Consider the following 1,138-nt stretch of genomic DNA (forward strand, 5'->3'; position numbering starts at 1 on the left):
AGCTGCGCCCAGCATGTGCATACATGCATACAACGTACATTATATATATATACAAACATTTGAAGGCTTTGTTTTATCACATCACCCTGGGCTCATGTCGCAGTGCTGCGATAGGCCATGTGGAGAAACACGAAATGAAAAAAAAAAAAAAAACATTCATTAAGAGTGAACATTTTTGATTTCACTGACCCCGTGCGAATACTTGCGTAAGCCCATTTTGTTTAATTTCTTAAAAATGGTAAGTGATCCACCTAAAGGGCACTACCTGTCATTTGATAACACCGCTTAGCCTTTAGCCACCCCGTTGCGCGACGGTGCCGGCCAGAAGACACAGACACGTGGCGGTTCAGCGGTTAGGCGATTTTCAGATTGATCGCCTGATCAAGTAAACAACCGCTGTGTGGCTGCATTGTTGCATTGCTGCAACGCTGAACCTACGGAGACAGAAAAGTGGGGTACCAGAAAGCGAATGCTGCTAAAGCCTCCTGCCTCGAAGTAACCCACATTCTGTGCACTAGCACGAAACCGAGTTCCTTGATGCAGCGACGTGACACTAAGGACAGACCCCCAAGTAGCACATGGGAATCACGTTGCAGTTTGTAAAAAAAAAATATTGCAAAAATTTTTGAAAAATCCCGAACACATTTGTCCACCGATCCGTGAGGGGTTCCTCATTTGTGTGTACAAAGGGGTACTGGGCAAATAAATTGGGAAGTGCTCAAAAGGATAGTGGAGGCACTGTATAGAGCTAGGTACATAAGTGCTTGTGTGCACTGGACGTGCCAAAAGGGGGAGCAGACGGGGGACGACGCCCCCCCCCCTGCCTCCTCCTCTCCATCAGCGTGAAGGAAGAATTCGCGTTATACGAAACAAGGTAGCAGACTGCGTAACCGTCCCACAGCGTATAAGCAATATCCCCTCAAACAGCAACAATGACGAAGGGATCGCTGGGGAGCCAGCAAATCAAAAGCACTAAGAACAAAACCATCTTGCTGAACAAGAAGCTGCTGATCGTAAAGTCCAATGAAGACATTAAGAAGTTGATTAAAAAAGAAAATCCGACAGAGGAAGAAGTGAACGAATTGAAAGCAGTATTGGAAAGTAGCGAAAAAAAGACGGAAAAAAAAAAAAAAAAAAA

At 45.2% G+C, this 1,138-nt stretch overlaps 1 protein-coding gene across 1 annotated transcript in view; it reads left to right on the forward strand.

Annotated features, from left to right (window-relative positions):
* Positions 1-932: 932 nt before the first annotated feature.
* Positions 933-1,138, forward strand: part of AK88_02152 (uncharacterized protein) — a gene marked incomplete at both ends in the record, with an annotated part of 5,053 nt that continues 4,847 nt past the window's right edge. The window contains one exon of the mRNA XM_012479786.1: positions 933-1,101. Coding sequence (XP_012335209.1) covers positions 933-1,101 — 169 coding nt within the window. The remainder of the gene's footprint in view (positions 1,102-1,138) is intronic.

This window comes from Plasmodium fragile (genome assembly GCF_000956335.1).
Source record: "Plasmodium fragile strain nilgiri unplaced genomic scaffold supercont1.20, whole genome shotgun sequence".
NCBI lineage: Eukaryota > Apicomplexa > Aconoidasida > Haemosporida > Plasmodiidae > Plasmodium > Plasmodium fragile.